At 39.3% G+C, this 22,623-nt stretch overlaps 1 protein-coding gene across 2 annotated transcripts; it reads right to left on the bottom strand.

Annotated features, from left to right (window-relative positions):
- Positions 1–492: 492 nt before the first annotated feature.
- LOC115731415 (bZIP transcription factor TGA10) lies at positions 493–7,582 on the bottom strand. 2 transcript variants are annotated; one of them, XM_030662081.2, is made up of 11 exons: positions 6,889–7,579; positions 6,611–6,729; positions 5,915–5,988; positions 5,710–5,838; positions 5,437–5,505; positions 5,215–5,274; positions 5,014–5,091; positions 4,803–4,878; positions 4,350–4,621; positions 3,473–3,712; positions 493–1,073 (listed from the first exon to the last, which is right to left on the bottom strand). In XM_030662081.2, exons 1-11 carry the CDS (start codon positions 7,089–7,091, stop codon positions 924–926), a joined length of 1,470 nt encoding a protein of 489 aa, XP_030517941.2. In that variant the 5' UTR covers positions 7,092–7,579; the 3' UTR covers positions 493–923. The 2 variants fall into 2 exon arrangements, with proteins under 2 accessions (XP_030517941.2, XP_030517948.2); XM_030662088.2 differs by lacking the exon at positions 5,437–5,505 and having other exon boundaries at positions 6,889–7,582.
- Between the last annotated feature and the right edge of the window lie 15,041 nt (positions 7,583–22,623).

The raw sequence follows: 22,623 nt of genomic DNA, 5'->3' as shown, positions 1-22,623 counted from the left end.
CCGGTCAAATGGACTGAATTGGCACACTTACAAAAGGTTTAGGACTCAATTGGCCCAAAAAAAAAAAGGTTTAGAATTGAATTGACACAATTGCAATAGGTTGAGAACTTTTTTTTGCAATTATCCCTCCTATACAGAAATTATTTAGTGGGTCAAAGGACATAATGGTTTTAGATGGAAGCAGTTGACTCTGCGTGAATGGTTCATGGGCATATAATCTTTCTAAGGCCAAATAGACACGCCACAAAAGAAGTTTGTACCTAGACCTCTAATGGTGAATCGCCTGTCTAGGCTACAGACAAAAGATAAATGACTTAATGCGATTCTCGTAACGGTGGCGCAACTCAGAGTTCGCAAGACAAAGCAACTAATTTGTATTAATATCGTCATATCGTATCGTTTAGTAAATTAACTTATATCGAACTTTGTACTATTTCTTATATAATCACCAAGAACAAGCATCAAGATGCACATTATCACCACACGCAAACACAATATGGCCATGGCATGCATTCTTCCTTAATGCCAAGGAGTGTCTTTCTAGCTCACACAAAACAAGATAAAACAAACAAAGCAAAGAGAAAATTAGCCAAAAATCAATTTCTTCTCCAACCCCAATGTCCTATCATTTCTACCTTCTTTCTATTACTTAGATTTTCTACTTTTAGTCAGCAATGGCTGCGAAATCATTGCCACGCCAAATTTCCTTCCTCATGTAGCAACAGGGCAAATGAAGAGGATGAAGCCGATTCCCCTTTCCTTAGAGTCATATCTATATATCTATCTTCTATGTATACGTCTACTTCGAAATGGAACTAATTAAACACGGTTGTGACTACTGACTTGGCATAACTTGGTAAGGTTGGTGGCATGAGAGAAAGAGGGGACTCTTCTAAAATATAGCTAGTGAAAGGTCTTCTTCATCATTCTTGCCGGGGACGAGACAACCATAGAGAGCTGAGAGCTCGGAGGCGATGGGAGTACTCCGCGATGGCGAGCAAACACCTCGCGGCTTGGCGAGTCGTGAGGATCCGATGCAGCCGGTGAAGTGTCCGGTGCCTCAAGTGATCCGCCTGTAAGTAACGTTTTAGTATCAAATGGGAATTAATGATGAAAAGTATCCTGTACGTCAAATCGAATAAATTGAAGTGAGTAGATAAAAAGTATGAACATTGTCGATAATAAGCTAGTGGGCATCATGCATCCAAGTTTATACTGAACAATATGGATCTTACTATCGAAATAGAGAATTTCAATATTAATTGTCATATGCATCAAAGTAAGACGAAGTCTCAAAAGAGGGGTTGGTGGCGAGCTGGAATATTGTGCTGGAGTATTATGCTTGTAGGGCATGCAAAACACAACCATCTTAGTCAAAATTTAAACACAGAAAACAGGAAAAAGCAGTTTAGATCATAGTGGCTGGAATGATGGCAATAGAATGATGCATGTTGACTTCAAAGAAGATTTCTGCCCTAAAGGTCAGTCTAGGCCCCGTTTAAAGTTTAAACTACAAAGTGGTCAACTACTGAAAAAGATTATTTACATCAATGTCCATTACTTCTTCCCCAAAACCATGATCATTATTTCTTCCTATAGTAATCAAGATTCTTTACCATAGTCATCATAAAAATTCAAACTGTTGAAACGTTCATCTCTAAAAAAAACCTACTTCATCCACGAGTTCAGAATCAAAAGGGCACGAGGACAACGACACCCATGAAGAGCTCAGTCAAAGAGGTGGACAAAAGCGCAGCAATTCTCTAATCAAGTGAGGAATCATCACGACTGAAAGAAATTTGACTTAACCATGTGTTGAATATTTAGTTGAATTAATCTTAAGTTAAGGGGGAAAGATCTCAAGCAAATAGACACTTATCTCATTGAAAATATTGTATGTGATTTACATGAGAACCCCAACTTACGCCCTATAAATTAGGGGGTGACAGCTCCCGTCCATCGCCCTTGATTTGCACATGCTAGTTAAGTTAACGTCTATTTTGTGAATTCTTCTGATGATTCACGGTTCAAAGACATATTTTGAGATGAAGAAAAAGACAAAGGGTTATTTAAATCCTATCCACAACCGAGTGAATGATCTAATATGCGATATTAATGCGCCAGAGCCCTAGTAACATTCGGGACCCGGCCCTCGTTATGAGGCCGATACACAAATGAATAGTCTATGTACATATATTCGTGAAAGTTAGTCGAACCAGAAAAGCTAGATACGGCCACGATTTAAAATAAAATTAAAACAAAGGTGGTGGGAAGGGGCAGTGACCTAGATAAGATATATATGCGCCTTCGGATCTTAGTCTAGTTTCGGAAAAAAAAAAATTAGGGCATGAAGGTGGGCGGACAAGGTGAGTCTCCTCGAGAAGGGTCAAAAAGGGGCAGTTGATGCAAATTTGGTCGGGTCTGTGTCCTCGTGTCAAGCGGTTACGACCGTGACATCACGTTGGGACATGGACGAAAATGCGGGGTACGACGTTTGGCTGCATGTGGGATCACCCTCGGTAATACTTAGAACAAGACATAAGTTTTTGTGCGTGATTATGCACTATCTATCATGACCAAGAATCGACACAAGCTTTTTCACTACTTAGGAATGCGTTTTAACAGAATTTTTTTTTTATTTGGCTATTTAAGTACTGCATGATAAGAGGTTTTTTTTTTTTTTTTTGTATCCAAAGGAGTACCCGTTATGCATTTGACCCGTCGATTCAGACCATTGTCTAGTCGAGTCCGTTTAGATGATTTTTGTGTGGATTGTGAAAGGGGTTAATACTTCTATCTCACATTGTCCTCTAGTAGAATAATGGGAGGAAGGAACTAACAGAGAAGAGAGGCTTTTGACACATCAGTTCGGAGGACTATACTCGTCGCACCAAACTGATGAAGACCTAATGATTATCAACAACTTTATTTCTATAATTAACTTAACCAGAAAGCCATGCATATTTTAAAATTTTGCAGAAGATTCTTGAGGCTTGCACACTGTGGAATTGTATGGCAGATCTCTCCTGCGTTAGAACACAGACGCAGAAAATATAAAGTGCGGAAGATACGCTCTAACCAACCAGCATCCAGGGAGGGGGCGGTCATGGAGTAGTTCGAAGAGTTGGGGGTTGGTTTCCTATCCCAAAACAGAAGCCATATCTTTTCTGATGCGTATTCTCCTAGGGACCACCATGGAAATTCATGACATGACTCGAGGGAAAAGAATCACCGGACTCGATTCTTTCTTCCGCTAACGTGGTGGGCGGAATAAATCGCTATTGGAAATGCGCGTGATCAATGTTCTCAATTTAGAATTTAGTCTATATCAGTCAAACAGACAGGTCAGTTTGAGGCAAAACCTAGCTAGACCACTGTTTTTTTTTTTTCCGAATCAAATGCATGGTGCGGACATGGAAGCTATGAAAGTGCAGACAAACAGTAATTAAGGTGGACCGCGATTAGGGCATACCTGTCTAACGAAACCTTCGAGGGCAGAGAGCTTGCTCATGGCATCGGCCATCTGGCCCATGTAGTTGGCCATGTTAGGAGGAGAGATCAATGAATCAGAAGCAATGGTCTCCGAGAGTGACTGGTTGAGGGCTTCGAGCCCTCGCGACAGAGCCTCCTCGGTCTGCTGCGTCGACTCCTGCAGCCCGCATATCCCGAGTAGTTGTTGCTCCGTTAGGGGCTCGATGTGGTTTAGTATGACCTGCAGTGAAATAGGTATATACACATGGAAATCAATATGGTTCTCCAGTTACATAGGTATTTGCATCTTTATATGCTTGATCGACTTGCCCAGAATTTCGGTTAGAAATGTTATTTTGAAATCCTCCGGGCATCTATTTAAATTCTTTAGTGTTTCTTCTAACGTTTTAGAAATTCATCAGCAACAGCATCTAGGTCTTTAGGGTTTATGTACTCGAAGACAAAGGAGAAGATGAACATGAGAACAAAATCCTAGTTGGCATCAAAGAGAATACGAGAGAATAGACAGACAATATCGGAGGTTCAAGATTTGCAACTCTCTGTCTTTCCCTTTCGAAGGCAACAAGTCTTACTTAGCAGTAAGAGACATCGCTTTATGAGAATAAAACCTAACTTGGCCCTTTGGTAGAAAAAATTTCACGAGGCCCTTTCGTCATTTATTTGATCTTCAGTGAAATGTCTCCTACACGCTGATCTTCAGATAAACCCTAAAGGACCTATTTCAAGTGGAGATGAACATTTTGGGATTTGAAAATTCTAATCATGCTCATACGAATAAAATCCAATTTTTTGTTTCTCCTATACACATAACAACAGACCCATCAGGCTTATATCATAGTGACGAAAATTTAGTATACCTTGATGAGCTCGGAAGGACGGAATCCACCCATCCACATGAAGCATCTCTCAGCCGGGGTCTTCCACATTCCCGAAACGAGATGAAACACGTCCGATTTCGCCACCATGCTCTTGAGGTTGATCATCTCGTTGTAGTGAGCTAGCGTGTTGTCCACGAACAGCTGCAGCTCGTTCTCTGGCAGGTGCTCCTGCACCGCCGCTCGGAGCTCGCACATGAGCCGGTGGTGTTCTTCGAGCCACCTCGCATACTCCATATCGAACACCGTAGCATCTGCATCAAATTTTTGACAACACAACTAAATGAAATAGTGAAGAACAAATTCCATGAAGCAACTGAATGATCAGTGCCCACAGTTAGCTCCGTGTGATGTTCATTGGTTTGTATAGACAAAGTTCGCCAGCTACACCCAGTAAAATAAAATTCGGTCAGCGAAAGCCATCAAGCGTAATACCAGCGCTAATGTTGCTAATGCCCACTGGGAGGCCTTGTTCTCCTCCTAATACTGCTGCTCCTCCGAGAAACATGCCCTAAGAACCAAAAAAGAACCTCCTCATTTTTATTTTTTTTTTGGGGTCCAAGAACCTCCTCATTTAGCCTCAGTCTCTTTTTCTTTTCTTTAAACAGGAAGAACAAAATCAATTTTTTGGGATGAGAAATCTCACTTGGGATCGTGCTCTCTGTAGTTCTTGTTCCAGCTGTGAGAGCTTGATCCTACTTGTCTCTAGTTGCTGAATATACGCCTGAGATTTGAACAAGAAAAATAAACAAAAGAAGAAACAAAACTTGAGCGACAACTTTTGTTTGATTCTCGAACTTGGAGTACACGAAATGAACCCCTAAATAATCCTGTTCTTGTGTGTCACCTTCTTCCTTAGCCTGCTTTTCCTGGCTGCCTCTCTATTCTGCGCGAGCCTCCTCAAGGTCTGCATGCAAACACAGCTTCGTGAAACTATTCATCCACGTACGGTATAACATATGCATCAGACCCATGAACAAACGGGGGACAGAAATCATAAATGGGAGAGTTATGTAATAAGAGGAGATAAACATGTTACTGTCACGAAAAGTAAAGTCATTTTACATGCCTTAGGGTCGGGAGTTCTAGGACCTTGTTGCTCTGAAGTGGACGTTGGGCCTTTGCGGTTCCCTTCACGCTGCCCCCACAACAAAGATTCACATTACACCATTTTTTAAACTAAACAAGTTGATTATTCCTATATAGTTCGGAATTACAATAGTTAATCCTCGTTTCCGACTCAGCCCAGCTAATTAAATAGTATAATCTCTTTTAATATTCGAGGACCTGGGGTGAGCGTTATATCTGTGTACTGTGGTTGTAAATGGAATACATGTCCTACCTTGACATTGGTTTTGGGCGGTTCAGGAGGAGCAGATGCGACGTCGTTCCTTGCGCTGGCTAGCTCCACGGATGGCTCGGGCGGTCTCTTCGAACCGCTGGCCCGCGGAGAGGCCAGTCCCATGTTAACCTATCAAGAAAATGCCTTTTGTAAATGAACAGCTAGGGAAGAAGATGATGCAGCAGTGGCAGTGGATTCTTGTTACCTTCGGCGATGGGTCGACGTGCATAGGCTGAGATGGGAAAATGTTCAGAGTCGGAGGTCTCATCCCAGAATTCTCTGCCCACACAGACACGCATGTAATTATACAAACGACTGTGACAAGCATTACCACTTATATCTTGGCAACTCATGAGAGAGAGAGAGAGAGAGAGAGAGAGGGACACAATCATTGAAGGAGGACCCAGAAAGCGAGAGACCTCATGCATTTGGTAGCTCTCTGATAATCCAAACAGAAAAAGAAGATGCAGGAATGTCACTGGACGAAAAAGCACAACAACCCATACCCATCCGTTCTTTGTTACCCTTGATTCACGATCTTGGATTTGTTATGGGAGATGGACCCCAACCCCACGAAATAACATGAAACGTTTGGGAATCAAAAGGGCTTATCTTTTTTCTTAAGAGGAAAAGAAGCGTTTGGTATGTTTTGTTTTCTTTGTAAAGCTGAGATCTTTTCTCGATCTTCTTTTTGGCAACGATTCGGTCAAAGGAAAAGTACTATCAGATTCAATCCGTTTGGGCATGGCATGCTTCTCTTGTGAACCAAAAGGGGATACGATCGTTGAAATTCTGCGGTAGCAGGATGAGATGATTGCAAAAAAAAAAAGATACCCCTTCAAAGTTTCTGTTTCTGTCAGAGATAGCCAGAGATAGAGAGATAGAGAGAGAGCGAGCTCACGTTTTTGATCTTGAACAGTATGGTCATGGCCATCGAGGTAGAGAAAAAGGGCTTGATCCAGCTCGCCCAAGTCATAAGCTCCTCCGCCGCCGCCTCCTCCTCCACCCCCGTCTTTGCTTCTGCCATCAACAAGAACATATTCAACCTCCGAGACGATGAAACCACTCGCACAGAACTAAGAACGTGAAAAAATCTCAGCTTTCTTGAGGCAAAGGAGGATATAAAAAAGAGGCTTTGGGGTGAGAGAATTCTTCGTTGGGTAGTGACGAGTAAATTACAAGAAATTATTCGCGGTGATGGAGGATGATGGCGACGATTGCATCATTCCGTGAGAAACTTGATGCTGCTGCTGCTGCGGAGGAGGAGGATGATGATGATAGTGGTGATGCCGGTGATCTTGTATTTCGTGCTGCTGATGCTGTTGCTGATACTCCAGTTGACTTGTGTGCGGGTCCGTGATGATGGCTTTATTGGCATCCATGGCCAAGAAAGAACGAACACACTCCCTTTCGATGCAAATTGAGCTCTTTCTGTGACCAATTCTCTCTCTGTGTGTCTCTCTCTAACTCATAACTTCATCTTCCTTCATCACGAAGACCTGTGATGATAAGCTTCTGAGCGAAACCATTAATGGCGCAGAGAGCTGATTCCTCACTCTCTCCCTTTGAATATCATTTTCTCCTCACTTTCGGCCTCTGTAATTATGAGTCAGTTATAATCTGCAGGAGAGAGAGAGAGAGAGAGAGAGAGAGGAAGAAGAAGGAGGAGGACTTGACTGCAGAGAAACGAAAGACAAAGTCTCTTTCTTGTTTTGAAGCGTTCTCGCACCCTCTCCCTGAGAGAAGCAGACCAGAGCTTCTGTTAAACAAAAAAATTTCAGACAAAGCCGTCGATCAGATTATCTTTTCTGGTCCTCTCTCTCTCTCTCTCTCTCCCTCCTCTCTCTCTAAAATAAGTACAACAGAAGACCAGGAGAAAGAAACCACTCTTCGTCAAACCAGGAGGAAAAAGCACCTTGTATCAGAAAATGTAAATGGGCTCCCTTCAAATTTGCTCATGGTTCCTTGCCCAAGCTTCTCATCCGGCTCCAGTGAAATTACCAGAAAGGGCCTGGTCAAATGCAGATATAATCGCTATCGACACTCAGCTCAACTGTGTATCGTTGTCAGTGTGAAAAATAATACGCACATGTTCTTGTTTTCCAACGGATAAAAGTCTTGAGTTAGCAAATGAAGAATTTGGGATTCGTTTCTTGGCGTGTTAGAACAAGATTTAGGGGGCGAAAAAAATAATAACTCGTGCTTCTCGAAACCTAATGTTTAGGTTTGACTATCTACTTAGGACATGAAAGAGCATGACGAGCTTCACGACCTCGGCAGAAAGGACATCAGGAGAAATTTTTTTCCTCTTCAAGTGCGGTTGATTCAATGCTTTGTATGCATTTCAACGAGGGATGGGAACAAGTTCTTAGAATTCCAAAACCGACAGGTCTGGACCACGTGAAGAGCGAGAGTTAGACGTTACTTATGCCTCTTCTTTCCTTGATATGACCACTTAGGCATCTCTACTTTGAAAAATTTCGAAGATATGCCTGCGTTTTACCGTTAGGGGTTGCTATGCGCACCTTCGCATATGTAATTTTTGCATCCCTAATTACGAGAATGTCATTTTCTTTCGAAAAGTATCACCCGAAACTTGAATTTTCACGGCCATCCAAAGCACTTGTAACAAACTAGAGGAGCAAACCATCCCAACCCTAAGTAAGATGTTAAGATGAAATCTTTTTAATGTGGGGTTTCGCTTGATGGTATGTGAAGTGATATTTGGGAAAATAAAGCTATGTAAATAGTCATAGGATCAGAAGTCATAATTGCACTTTCCCTCTGTTACCTTAAAATGAGTTGATGACGAGGTCCAGTCTACCCAAAAAGCCATAATTGCACTTCTTCAAAAACAATATCTTAGACTTTGTTTTAAGTCAATTAAAATAAAAAAAAATGAAAGAAATTGAACAAAAAAAAAAAGAAAAAGAAAACCCCATTAGGAATATTACACGGTTCTTCTACTAATTTATGAAAAATCAGGAGTGAAGCCCACAGAAATTAGGTAAATAAAATAATCCAGGAATTGAAAAGATTAATTCTAGGTTAATGTTTATCATAATCTATCATGCGCTAAATGAACAACCACCATGCGCAAGACTTGTCATGAAGAGAGAACTTCAGAAAAAACAAAATCAGTTGTCACAATATTTAATGCAATTACTTGTTCAAATACGCAATAAATGCATACGGTCAAATACATTTGAATCGTTGAATCTAGCCGGTCCACCGTATTAGAAATGAGATATAACAAATTGTAGGGTCCAGATTTTTTTTCTCCATAAACTAAAGATGGTAACGGTTTGAATTAGAGTCTATCTTCCCTACCATTACTCTCCCGAGTTGAGAAAAAATATTTTTTTCTCTTCATCCCGAATAATACTCTCAAATTTTACATTCAAGAGTTTAGAAGAAGCAGTTTAAGGACTTTACTCGGGTCCATATCCTAGACTTTGTTTTAAGTCAATTAAAATTAAAAAAATGAAAGAAAAAAAAGAAAAAGAAAACCCCATTAGGAATTATTACACGCTTCCTCTACTAATTTATGAAAAATCAGGAGTGAAGCCCCCAGAAATTAGTTAAATAAAATAATCCGGGAATTGAAAAGATTAATTTTAGGTTAATGTTTATCGTAATCTATCCAATAAATGAACAATTACCATTCGCAAGGCTTTTCGTGATGAAAGAACTTCAGAAAAAACAAAATCGGTTGTCACAATATTTAATGCAATTGCTCACTTGCATACGGTCAAACACATTTGAATTGTTGAATCTAGCCCATCCACTGTATTAGAAAATGAGATATAATAAATTTTGGGGTATGGATTTTTTTCCCCATGAACTAAAGATGGTAACGGTTTGGATTTAAAAGAGTATAGGCTTGTAGTGAAAATAGACCATAGTTTTTCCGAACAAACTCCAAAAAAATATTTGAAGTACTCTTATTTTCTTAAATAAAAGCATGAAATGAGCATGTTAGTCTCAAAGAAGGGCATGACCTTGCCGGTTGTAGGGGTTTTTCATCCTTTACTTTTTTTACTTTTTCCCTTTTTCTAATTAAATGTTTTTTTTTTTCTTTTTTTATTTTTTTCGTATGGAAGGGGAAAAAATACAAGAGAAAAAAGAAATAAAATGAAAATTTTAAATTTAAAAAAAAATATAAAAAATAATATACTTTGATTTTTTTTACTAAAATATCATTTCTCCGACAATCAGAATAGTCACATGCTCTCATGCCAACCAAAAGCCTTTATTTGAGATGATTTCACCTCTATTCACCCTTTCAGGCCTTTATTTGAAAATTATGGACACTTCGAGCTTTTATTTAAAATTTTTCCTAATTTTGTTCTGATGCGAAAAATTTTCTTTGAAAAAAAATTAGATGCAGAAGGTTACAAGCAGCTGTCTATTGGCTTGGAACGTTGACCGTACTAAACACGTGTCGCCATTTCCTTCCAGTATTTTTCACGGGGGGTTGTTGCTGGGACCCACACAGAGAATAGTTCATCTAATTAGAAACAAGCCATTCGGTCTAATCGTGAGAAATGATTCGACGAAGCCAAGGCTGGGTCCCACCGTCGACCAGCCCCCCACCATCCTCGCGATTTCTTTATTGTTTGCCTCTCCGCTTATCGTTTTTAACGACTTCGAAGGTAAGTCCCATGAGAAAGTCCTCCCAACAACGTTTCAAAAAGATAATAGAGCTCCGTTTACTTTCCGAGTAGTAAATAATTTCAAAATTAGCTAGTGAAGAACATTTTATTATAAAAAATAATTTATGTTTAAATATATTAGTGGACAATAAATATAGTTTTCGTCCGTTCATTCTTGTAAGCGATACAAGTGATTGAAATTATTTTCTAAATCACTCTTTTTTTCATGAAACAAACGGAACTTAACATAGATAGCCCACGAATTTCGGTATAACGTGCAATATCGTCCATAAACTTTTAATTCGTGTAATTTGATCCCTAAACTTTTGTCTTTTATGCAATGTCGTCTATGAATTTTTTATTTGTTTAATATGGTCTATGAGTTATTAGTAAATGTTTAATTTAGCCCATGAACTATTGGTATATGTTCAATGCGTCCTTCCGATTGGGTCATTTTCACATAGTTTAGGGATTAAAATGATCGATTACTAATAGTTCAGGAATTACAATTGAACAAATTAATAGTTCAAAAGTGACATTGTACATTTGACCAAAGTTCGGAGACCACCTGTGTCATTTTTCCACACTTGAAATAGCGTTGGGATTGCTTGGTCAAGACATATATAAGTTGATGCTTTGGGTGAACCGGGGCTATCAATTCGTGCTATTAGTATACATGAGGCTAATTCATTCACGTGAAATTATTGTTGTTTTACTAACCCTTGCACTTGAAATAATTGCAAGGTACTTTTTCTATTAGACATTGTTTTTTGTTTTGGGGTATCTCATGTACATTGTTTCTAAATTACAACATAAAGCAATTAACGGAGACTCGTATCGAGAGTTTGGACATTATGATTATTGAGATTAACACATTGTACACTTACCACGTAAATCTTGTAGAAAATATATAAGAATACCTTTTTCATGTATTCGACCTCCCTCATGCCATGGATAAACAAGCTGAAACCCTCCTCGTCATGTATATAGAAGACTCTCCTACACCTTCATGTTTAGGACATCTTCAATGCATTCGGGTATGTCATTCACCAATCATCATGCGCACTTGATTCTCTGTACAGACAAATCACGTTGCTCTTTTTCCGACCTTGCGTTGCCTGCATTTCTATATAGAGAGATGATTATATGACTGCCTTTAACTCACTATGAGATTAATAGCATATTCTGGGCCATAAAAAAATAACAAATAATTATAAACTATTATAGGGGTCCATTGCTTTAAGAATTTATGGCCCACAATATGTTGTTACTTTCACAATCATCCAAAGACGGTTATATTAGCAAAACCCTTCTTATATATTCATTGCACCATATCTTTCCCAATTTAAATTAGCTTGGGTCAGCAAATCAGTAGCAGGACATACTTAATATAGATGATAATGATATCTCAAGGACTCAAATTTATAAAAGTTTCACCATATGATGACATGACAACTCCGCAAGACTCAGATGATATCCAAACTTTGATGAAGGACTCCATCAACAATGCATTGGATTAAGGAGAAAACAAAATAATCTTGTTAATCAGATGTACACATAGATAAAAGTTGGAGTTTTACTTAGTAAACATAAAATCACATGCATAGATTTTCCTTTAATATGGCTACTTGTGTTTGTCACATCAATGAACCCTAACGCTCAAGATAACTTGCTACACAATTTTTGCGTACTAGTATAATTGTCTTTGGAAACACTTTTATAATGTACCAAGTCCCCATCAAAGGAGTTTTCCGGTATAAGATAAATACTTTATTAAGCGGTAGAAATATAAAGGTCTTCTTGCATATTATATATGAAAGTTGGATTTGAGCACAATATAGAAGTCTCCTTGCCTTGTTCGCGAATCCCACTTCAACCCTTTTCCATTCCCGAAGGACAATTGCTCATACATAAAATAATGGCTAGAAAACAAATGAATTTGGGTTAGGTACATCAGAACACGTCTGCTAAGTAAATATTATTTGATTATTGGGTGATTAACTAAGGCCTTGTTAATGCCATTCAAGCAGCAGCTAGGGTTTTTCCACCAACTCCAATTGGCTGAGCGGGACTATTCAAAAACCTGACAGGGATAACGATGGCGGAATGAAAAAACCCTAATAATTTCAGATTCAGAAGCTATTTGCTGTGGTGCGATGATGGCTGACTTCTCGTTGGGTTCATCGTTTTACGCATCTGGGAAAATGAATTCTACGCACGGCACAGGACAATAGCATGCGTTGACTTTGGACTGATTAATTTGCATTCCCTCATTAACTTAATCAACGGGTTTTTATATGCCACAAATGATTCAGCAATTTTTTTTTTAAGGGTTTTGGTCATCAGCCACTTGCATTTTTGCTAAATCATTTTTTTTTGGGGGGTTCATCCTCATAGCAGATTCATACAAAGACCCGCCTTAATTCGCGATTTGAAGGACGATAAATTTATACGGGTGAATTTAATTGTATAAACCATCTCTCGAGCTGCCTTTCTTGAATTTTGGTCCGCGTCTTATTTGATCCATTATATTAGTAGAATACTTCGTGAATACAAATTATACTTTGAACCATCCTAAGGGAAGACATTATCTAAGAAAGAGAAAAACCTATTGCCATTCATTGTTTATTTTATATGAACCAGTCTGCTAGATCCTCTCTTTCTCTATCATTTTTCTATTTGGGTGAGTGAGGCAAGTGATGCCTAAATTGACAGATTAGGTCAGCCAATTCTTGCCCAAATGTTCTAGAGACCGAATCATTTGGCTAAAGAAAGAGCATGAGCAACAAAAACTCGTACGATGTATCAGTGGTTGTTCATAAATGCAAGCAGCAGACAATAAGATCCAATGGACGTTGCTAATGTCACTTATTATCCTAATCATCTTCTCAATATTGTCACAGACTTATGTCATTCTTCCACCAACAAAAAATGACATCAAGATCAAAATTAGGAGAGCATTGATTTTCGAGTTCTCTCAAAACAATATGAGGTGAAAAACTAAGTTCGATAGTTGTATACTCGAATACCCGAATCAACGCAAATGTCCTAACCGTGCTACTTGGCTACAATTCTCGTGCAAACGCAAACTCTCTCTCTCTCTCTCTCTCTCTCTCTCTCTCTCTCTCGACATCATCAAGTCCATCTTGTAGAGAGAGAGAGAGAATATGCGAGAAAAGTGACCAGAATGCAAATATTCTCATGTATAGATTGATTTTATGATGTGAGGTAGCGTATATAACCACTCTTGCTCCATATAATTAGAAACAAGGGACTTGATTTATGCCTTGTCCATGTAGATTTCTCGCAAGAAATTGACCTGGCAACAAATGATACGTCAAGTTCAGTGTATAGTCCTTCTCTACTCTTGACTTTTTTAAAAAAAAAAAATCACTTATTTCCTTTTGATCCAACCCATCATTGTTTTATTTTATCTATTTAGTTGACTTTCAATTCGAGAGCACTTGGTCGGCCCTCTCCCTCAGCTGATTCGTTGATTAATTAGCTTGTGCTCCCAAGTTGGGATTGTTGATATCACTTGCTAAAAATAGAAAATTTTCACAAACTTTAGTCACGGTTTGTTGCAATATTTTGACACTATTATAGGACTATTCCCAGAAATTTGAAGAACCAGGATCTTGTATGTGCATTTGGATGAATGGAATTGGTGGAGGGTCGGGCATCCTATGGACGGTTGGTTAAGTACAATGAATTATGCATTTCTAATATGTCTGTTCAATTTATTAAGCATGAAAACATATTGTTTCTTATATTTTTGCATGTTTTTAAGAGATTATGAATCTAACTGAAGGATTTATGTTGGTTAAGTACAATGAATTATGCATTTATTTGAACAAGAAACAATTGAAAAATGTAATTAAAAATAGAGGCGCCTTAAGTGCATTCACTTTCAAATTGGTTCCAACTTTTTTCCCCCAAATTGCATCTTGAAATTGTGTATGGTTCCGATGATACTTCGTCGTCGTTGCAAAGCAAATCAGACTCCATAAAATAAAGCCTCCGCAAATTCACGCCTTTCTTTTATTGGAGAAGTAGACAGAAACACGCATCCATCTGATAATTAGAAAAGCTAGCTCTAGTATCAATCTAAATGAAAGGAATTCAATAACCAAAATGAAAAGCTCTCTCCAACCTACTTATCTTTGATGAATTTAGGATGCACGATGCGTTTCCGTGTGCGAACATGGTTGTGCCCAATGAGTGAGAGAGAGAGAGAGAGAGAGAGAGGGGGACTAGGGAGGGACATAGATTTAATCAATCGTGGTTCCATCGAGACATCTGTATTACATGATGTCAGATCATTTGACTATAAGAGTTTTCCTAATGTTGGCTTATATTAATTGAAATTATAATTTACCATTTTGCTGGTTGATCTAATAAAGTAATATATAAGGATACTTATCCAGTCTTATATAAATTTGGAAATACTTGAGCCGAGTTTAGCCCAACCCGTGATAAGAGGACTTGGCAGGAAACTCTACAAAAAGTATTCCAATCCCTCATCTAACCCAAACGTACTTATAACAACTTCACATAAGGAGCGCATACCGATTAGCATCGTTGAAGGGCCATCTCAATAAACCGGAGATACGGAGAGTCATAGAGGAAAAGTACTTACGTATTGGATCGGTCGCCATTTTGCATCAAGAACGAAGGATTCCAAATCAGATATTCAAATCTCTTTAAACGATTATTGTGTTTCTAGATACTAAATATGGTGATCTTTGAATTGCCTTCATAAGATTTTAGCGGCGTACACTAACAACATAATACATTGCAAAGTCTTAAGGAGAACTCGAGCTGCATCCAACGAAAAGTTACGTGGTTAAGAAGAGACAACTCAGTCTCTAGCTATTTGAAATATGCCGATGCTCGGGGAATGGCGTGAAAACCATAACCTGACAATGACTCGAGTGAACCTACCACAGACCCCTTTGATCCATGCTTTTTAGCTGGTCATGTTGCTGTCTTTGACTTTAATCGAACATAATCTGAATGACATGAGGTGGGCACAATTTCCACTTCTCCATGATAATGACCAAAGCCCATCCCCCTTCGTGGGTCAATTCGAGAAATCTCCCCTAGGAAAACTAGGGAGCAATAGAGGGAGAGGGGAGAGGGGAGAGTTTCCATTTTCTGATGCGCCATTTCTTGGCAAGCGCTGGCTAGTTCAGGCAGGCTATCTTTTTGCCCTGGTCGCGCCAAATGACTCGAGAATTAATAGCAAAAGGCTAGGGAGAAGCCTATTGGGCGATGGGGACTGATTGATTAGACAAACATCACATCTTCATCATATGTCATTACATTTATGATCAGTATGAACCCCTTTTTTTCTTGGGCCAAAATGTGGGGGGGGGGGGGAGGAGAGAGATTGGAGGTGAAATTCATAATGCAGCATTGAAAGTGATCGTTGTCGTGTGCATTGCATTTCTTTGGTGGAATGGAGATGAGAGTTACTTTGTTGTATTTGGCAATTGCCTTTTTCTTTACGCAGAAATGGGTGTTCAAAAGGAAAAATTTGGGGGGGACCCCATTTGGATAGGTCTCCAATCTACGTGATCTTACAGCTAAAAAGGAGAAAATTGCCGGTCCAGAAGAAGGTCATCGAAATAGAGGTGATTAATGGACAGATCTAGTCGAGTTTTTTAAAAGGGTCTCGATTGCAAGCTTATCTAAAAGAAAAAAAAATGGGTATGACAAAGTCGGGCTTGGGCAGGCCTAGTCAAGCTAATGCGGGCTTCCTTCTAGAGAGGTTGTTTGCTAAACCTGTCCAAGTGTTCATCGGATTCCACGGGCCGGATAGGAACGAGCTGGTCGAAAGGATGGGCAAATCTAGATCTACATGTTGGGCTGCTACTGCTAGGTCCATGAACTGATCCGATCGGGACAATGTAAACATGCGAGTTGTACGTGGTGTTCACGGTATGTATTCAATGGCATTGGCATCCATTAATTGGATGCCCGTGTCAAAACCTTTTGTCCGGACAATCCCCATTGTAATGTAAAACGGCGGAAGCACGGACAAAATCAAACGATCCAAGCGAGGAACAAACGCATAAAGTAAATTTGATTCTAAGAAATGATGTCGTTTGACCAGACATGCTTACACTAAGGCGAGAGATCAACGAGATGTTCCACCGTCTCAAAATGAAGGCATTACAAACCGTTTGAAACACACAACTCATACATCTTTTTCGGATCATGACTCAAAAAGCTTCGCTTGGTATCCAGATCAGACGTCCGACCATGTGTTGGTCGGACATCCGAAAGCCACTTTTGCTCACTTCTGGGTGAATCAAACATCCAACTAGTCCAAAGCCCGATGTTCTATCCTCCTCTGGTCTGAAAACGCCGATTCGGACCCATAGAAGCTACCCATCTTTTGATGATTCAATCCAGACGTTCAAAACTTGTTTTCTCGCGCTCCAAACTGATTGCCCTCTTGGTCAAGGCGTCCACACCAAGTCGATTATACATTTCGAGCCACATTTCAACATCCAATTTATATATCTAAATAATTTTTCTGGTTACAAAGTTGACTCTCCTTGTTTATGTTGACACCCAAAAATGGCATGCTTGGACCGTGATGGGCCTATAGAGTCCATCAGTTGTTTTTAATGGGCTGACCAATGGGCTCGACACAGATTGGAGGATCAGAGCGGCACCTGTGATAGAGGAGGGATCTTCGTTGAGCGTCAGGATTCAGCAAGGGACTAAACATCCGATGCTTAACACTGAGAAGTCACCGAAGAATACATAGAGTCAAGGATCAATCGTTTTTGTTGACGATTCTTCTTTGTGTATCCAGTTATAAATGACTGGAGAAATTCTGTAAACGGGGATCCACGATCAATACAACTTATCAAATTTCTTCGCAATTTGTTCAATTATTTATTAGATTTCATTACCAGTTGTGGCATTTAATTTTATCTTAGCTTTACTTCTTCATATTGTCTGTTTTTTTCATGTCCAATTTACTTATAGAACCCAAAACCACTCTTAAAAAAGCATATAAGAGCAAAGTTTGGTTAATAATGAACAGTTTCACAAGCCTCTCATCTCAACTATAAACTAGAAAGCACCGACACTCTCCAAAGGCCCATGTGTCGTGTCCGACACTCTCCAAGGGCTTTCGTGTTGTGTACGACACTCGGACACACTCCGACAAGTGACCGACATATGGTCGGCACTCCCGATACGCTAGGGACACGCGAGTCCAGCATCCCGTCATGCAATTTCGACACGCACGGGATCAATTTTAAGTATTTTGAATAAATTAAGGGTCAAAATGTAATTTTTTTCAAAAATATGTATACTTAAGTTATATACTCAGCCACCTCAAAATTAATATATCTAGCCAATAAAAAAAAAATCTAATCGTGAATCCCTAATAGAAGAAGAAGAAACTCATTACTGATGTATATATGATTATCATGTATATATAAAAATATGTATTCAATATAAAATGTGTTTCAGTGTATTAGAAATTCTCTATTTTTTTTAAATGGCGTGTCAACATGTCATGTCATATCATGTTGCATGCCAGTATCGGCTCTACTTAGATTATAAATCTCCCCTCTTGCGCTTGTGAAATAACCCATGTACAACCGGACCAAAAAATAAAATAAAATAAAAAATAACCCATGTACAGCCATTAGTCGCACAATCCTTTTGAATGATTACTCACACCAGCCGCTCCTGCTACGATCGAGATCAGCCAATCACATGACACAAAAAATCACGTGCTTTTGTCCGCGGAACCGGCTAACTCAAAATGCATTTCCAGTAAGAAATGATCAGCCATCATGGATCTATCAAATTCAACCACGACAATGATTTCTCCTTTGACTTGGCCTCGCCGAAGAAGAGAGGGTTGTTTCTGTCGGGATGGTGCGGCTCCCTCTCCTTTTCAGACCATTTTTCGTTCTCAAATTGTCCTCTTCTAAACTCGCATGCTCGAAGGATGGAGGCGAAGTTCATATAGAGACCCAATGCACGCCAAAAGAGAAGGTCTAAATCAGTAGAAACTAAAATTAAAAAGTCCAATCCAGCGTTGACCATTCAACAGGAATTCTTCAAAGATAAAACGTCCTCAAATGTTGTTTGCACCCCAATTACCGAGGGTTGGAATTGAGAATTTGCTAAAGTCGAAAATGATTTATCATTTTGACGCTATCGGTTCGAATCTTATCAAATAAATATTTGTGTAACATGTAATAATTGATTTGGTATAGCTAAGTACGAAAAATATATGCAATGTTACAATGCCATAGATCCCTGAATGAAATCAGTGAAAATAACCATTACAATGTTACAGTGCCAACTGTTTTGTGGAATTTTTTCTAATCTTTTCTGATTTAGATAATTAGGACAATATTTTGATAATTTGATTCGTGTATGAAAATTATGGGCTTGTCCGATTAGCCTTTGGTTGCGCATGGACTGTAGGGTTGATAGGTTTGGCCCATTATGACTCGTGCTTCTTGACTTTAGAGCCCAATAAGAGGCCCACATTTTCCTCCGTGTTTTCGGGATTATTGCAAGTTACCCCTCCACGTTTCAATTTTCTCAACTTGCCCCTGGGCTTTTTAAAACCGGTGGCAATGTGCCACCTAGCATCGACTCCAACCAAGTGACAAGTTTGGACGGCAAATTGGTCATACATTTTCGGGATAATTACACAAAATGATCCCCTAAATTTTGATCATCTCTAAACTTTTAATTTGTCCAATGCGATCCATAATCTTTGGCCCAATTTGCAATGTTGTCTTTAAATTTTTGATTTGTTCAATATGATTTTTGAATTTTTGATACGTGTTCAATCCAATACCCACCACTACAGATTGATTATGGTTTGATTTTATGTCCTGGATTAACCTTGATAGCACATGCCCACTGCAAATCGTTCCCATGCTGTGGCCAAAGAAGTTATGTCGAAAAATGACACAAATAGTTACCGAATCTTAATCAAATGTGTAATGTAATATCGTCAATGAATTTATAATTTGTTCAATGCGATCACTAAATTTTAGTCCAATATTGAATGTGGTTCATGAACTTTTAAACATTTTCATATAATTTAGGGATTACACTGAATATTAGATTAAAGTTCAAAAATCACATTGAACACATTAAAATTATAGGGAAGACATTACACATTGAGTCCAAATGTAGGGACCATATCGCACAAAATTAAAAGTTTAAAGACGTCATTGCACATTAGATCAAAACTCGTGTGTCATTTGTGCTATTCTCAGAGTTACGAAGAAATTGGAAAAGAGGGTAAGGGGGCCCTGGAGGAGGCTTCAATTTAGCGAGGGACTCCAGTATTTTGGTGACTAAGTCACTCCATCACATCCCCAAGATCAATGAAACAAAGGCAATAAAAAAAAAAAAAAAAAGAGCCAACAAAGCTGCAAAAACCTCATAAGCTTTTGCATTTTGGCCAGACTTGAATAGAAGAGGCGAAAAATGCCGATGTTCTCTCATCTCTCTCTTTAGAAAAACATCTAATCACTCTCTTTAAACAGCACACCAAAGCCAGAAGTGTTAAAGCCTCCCAAGTTGGCTCAGTTTGGAAGGGTCGGTGCCCGTCCAAATCAACCTCGGCCGTCTGCCTTTTGTCGTGTTTCCTGGTGCGTTATGCGGTAAGTGAATCCCTAATTGATGTTGATAACACACAGTGGGTCGTCTACTTTAAAGACACGAACTGTCAAAGCAAGTTCGACCCGTCTCTCCTCGTACACGATTCGTTTAGTCCGAAAAGGCAGACCTAGGTCCCCATCCAAAAGGTAGAAAAAAAAAAAAACCTAGTCTTTAATTTATTTATACACTTTTTGTCGGCGTGATTAATTACAATGTGCACAGGAAATCAAAAGGTGCTAATCTCCTCTACATTAATTAAAAGAAAGAATCGCACAAAAAGTGGGGACGGGAAGAAAGTGCAGAAGGCGACACAACGATTTCTTAAAGAGGGTCAATGGGTGTGGGCTTAGCAAAAGAGGGCGCTTTCGATATTAGATTTTTTTTTTTTTTGGTCATGATCAGCTGATTTAAGGTATCAAAATGTTCGAGATGTTTTCGATTAAGTAAAGATAAAAAAAAGAGTGGAAAAAATTACCAGATATGAAGTTTTTTAAATAAAAAAAATGATATGTCGCCCCAAGCAATGGTGATTGGACTCGGTGTATGGACTGAGTATATCAACTAATGGCATCGGGTGACAAGTCAAAGATGGGTCGGAGTCAGGTCGGGTCGCATGGAGGTTGCAACCTCCAAAACGTCTCCTCTAATAAAAGATGGAAGAAATCGGGATGATAATGAGATTGGCAATACAAATAGTTTTTGAATTTTAATCAAACGTGTAATGTAGTCCCCGAACTTTTAATTTATTCAACATGATTCTCGAACTTTATTGCAATGCGCAATGTCATCCCCGAACTCTTGACACATGTTTAATTTAGTCTCTAAATTATGTGAAAATATTCGATATTGTCCTTCTATAAATTCAAGTTCATGGACTATATTAAACAGTTTCATATAGTTCGGGATTTAGAATGAGCATAAACAAAAAGTTTAAGTATGATATTAAACAAATTAAAATTTTAGAAATAACATTACATATTATAAAAAAGTTTAGGAATCATAATAAATAAATTTATAATTTATAAATTATATTACATATTTTATCAAAGTTTAAAAATTATTTTTGTCGGTGATGCAAACACTAGACTAGAGAGCGTACGCTCCTACCGTTCTCTCTCTCTCTCTCTCTCTCCAAAGAGTGACACGACAAAGAAGAGGGAATAGAAAAAGTGGAGAACAGCTGTAAAGCGGGGAGGTCCCCACCACCTATCTGATCTAAGTCCCACTCCCACGTACGAACACAAGAAAGATAAACAGCATCCTAGGAGAAAATTATTGTCGCCTCCACAACACGCCACGCGCGCGCAACCCCACAACTCGACCACTTGGTTCGGTAGGGTTTCCACCTGCGGTCAAAGAAACGGCGGAGCTGGTGAAACTGCCAGGCAACCCTCCGCCGACGATTTTTATTGCAACGCGAGAGGTTCCATACAGAGCACGGGGTGCAAGACGTGCCGCGTTCGGAGTACCGTTTCTGTCCGTCACATTCACGTTTTTACTGCCTGACAATTGCGAGGAATCACTGTGTTATAGGACGGAAATGGAGAGTGGACGTGACAAAGACAACTCGAGAGACACGAGATTTATCCTGATTCATCCATGTGCCGTCCTGTCAATGGGAAATATGAAATACACCCAACATTATCATCCGGGCCAGCATTAGCTCTGCGGATCGCGGGCTGTTGGCTTGACGAGGACCCGTTGGCATGGTCGACCTAATCGCGGATGTTACGACGTAATATTCCAAAAGATCGCGGCTCGCTCGGTTCTCGAACAAAGCGACGCATGGAGATTCACGATTCTGTTCCGTAAGCCCAACCATTCGAGATGTAGTCCTGCCGTCGAGATGGGCGAATTTAATATGTGAATGATTCACCTCACGAGATTATCCAAACCTTTTAATGAACCCGGATACCCTACGAAGGATAATTGTCCATGGCCATGCCCCAAACATTAGGATAAGTCGCACATATTTATCCAAACACTCTCCGCTTATGTCGCCATTTTATTCTTTTCACACATAGGCACGGATTTCGATTTATGAAGTCAAAAAACTAAGAAGACGAATGTGAAACGAAATGACCGTGCATGTTAAAACAAAGATTGATCTCATTACCAACGCTCTAATCGGAAATTAATTACTAATGGAAAAAAAAAAAATTATCTTTAACTATGTCCTACGGAGGTCACATGGGATGGACGACACCGACAACGACCACGACACCCACATACCCCAATAATCACGGAAGCAATCCATGTCCCACCCCATCCCAACCGTATCCTCTAAAATTATCTTCGAACTTATATATAAATATATTAGAATGTGATGTCGAATATGACCCGCTCATTTAAAAACAAATACCGACTCGGGTCGCTTCTCTCCGTGCATTCCGCAGTTAGATAAATTCAAAGAGATTGGATCCACGCAATCGAAGGTTTTGAATCAAGAAAGGGACTCGACGGATTTGTTAATGCGTGTGTGCGAGGTCATTGTCGTCGGGACCTCGATACAAAGATAAATTAAGCAAAAGACCCCGACCACCCTACTACTACACCATAGTCCCTTCCATCAAGTCACGGTTTGGTCAAACAA

Source organism: Rhodamnia argentea, chromosome 10, assembly GCF_020921035.1.
Source record: "Rhodamnia argentea isolate NSW1041297 chromosome 10, ASM2092103v1, whole genome shotgun sequence".
Lineage (NCBI taxonomy): Eukaryota > Viridiplantae > Streptophyta > Magnoliopsida > Myrtales > Myrtaceae > Rhodamnia > Rhodamnia argentea.
This window is presented reverse-complemented; position numbering and strand designations above follow the sequence as displayed.